Below are 1,057 nucleotides of genomic sequence, written 5' to 3' on the forward strand. Positions count from 1 at the left end.
GTGAGGAGAAAGGGGGGGGAAGGGCCCGGCGGGACCGAGAGCGATCCCCGCGGGGCTGAGAGCGAGCCCCCCCGGCCCCGGGAGCCGCTCCCTGCTCGGGGGAGCGGGCACAGGGACCTCCCTTTCCCCCTCCCCCGACTCCCCCCGTGGGACCCCGCTCCCCGCAGCGCCCCGGGCCCAGCCCCGCTCCCGTCCCGGTCCCGTTGGGCTCACCTGTTGAGGTTGACGCCCATGGCGATGTTGCGGTCGCAGCGGTAGGTGTCGAAGCCCTCGGAGCGCAGCGTGAGCTGCACCAGGGAGACGTGCGAGGAGTCCATGCTCTGCAGGCTGATGCCGCCCGAGCCCAGGTCCCAGCAGGCCTCGGTGATGAGGTCCTTCAGGGCCTCCAGCACCCGCTTCAGGACGGAGCCCTGCACCAGCCGCGCCTCGAACATCCTTCCAGCGGCGGCACCAACACCCACGTACAGACCCCGGCACCGCGACTGCTCCCCACAGCCCCCCGAGAACCCCCCTTTATACCCTCCTCCGCCCCGCCCACCGCCGCGCCGCAGCCAATCGCCGGCGCCTCCCTTTCAGTCCAACCCAATCGGCGCTCCCATGACAGAGCCTTCCCCACTCTCTCCAGCCAATCCCGGCGCTGCGCTCCCCCTTAATCCTGCCCCTTCGTCAGGCGGGAGCCAATCGCTATGGGGGTTACACACACACACACACACGCGCGCGCGCGCGCTGTGGCGCGGGGCCCCGTCCCGCTCGGGGGTGCGGCCATGGCCGGCGGGGCCTGGCGGGGGGGGCGGCCTCGGCTGAGGGAGAAAGGGCAGCTCTCTGACCCCCGCGGCCGAGCCGCCTGAGTGAAAACCAGGATCTTCTCTTTATAGACAGAGCCGTCGCGATTCTCCCAGCGCTCGTGATTCTTCCTGCGCGCGGGGCTTTCCCTGTCGCCACACGGCGCGGCCTCCCCCGCCCCCGGCGGCAGCGACGCGCTTTGGCCCACCCAACATGGCGGCTCCGGGCGCACATCCGGGTACACCTGGGCGGGGCCAGCGTCGGGCGAAGCCCC

General features: G+C 72.1%; 1 protein-coding gene across 1 annotated transcript in view; it reads right to left on the reverse strand.

Annotated features, from left to right (window-relative positions):
* PCNA (proliferating cell nuclear antigen) overlaps positions 1-486 on the reverse strand; it is a 3,662-nt gene extending 3,176 nt beyond the window's left edge. Inside the window, exon 1 of the mRNA XM_014945470.1 lies at positions 214-486. Within this exon, the coding sequence (XP_014800956.1) occupies positions 214-434 (221 nt within the window). The 5' untranslated portion in view covers positions 435-486. The remainder of the gene's footprint in view (positions 1-213) is intronic.
* Between the last annotated feature and the right edge of the window lie 571 nt (positions 487-1,057).

Source organism: Calidris pugnax, unplaced genomic scaffold (assembly GCF_001431845.1).
Source record: "Calidris pugnax isolate Ruff unplaced genomic scaffold, ASM143184v1 scaffold120, whole genome shotgun sequence".
NCBI classification, from domain to species: domain Eukaryota; kingdom Metazoa; phylum Chordata; class Aves; order Charadriiformes; family Scolopacidae; genus Calidris; species Calidris pugnax.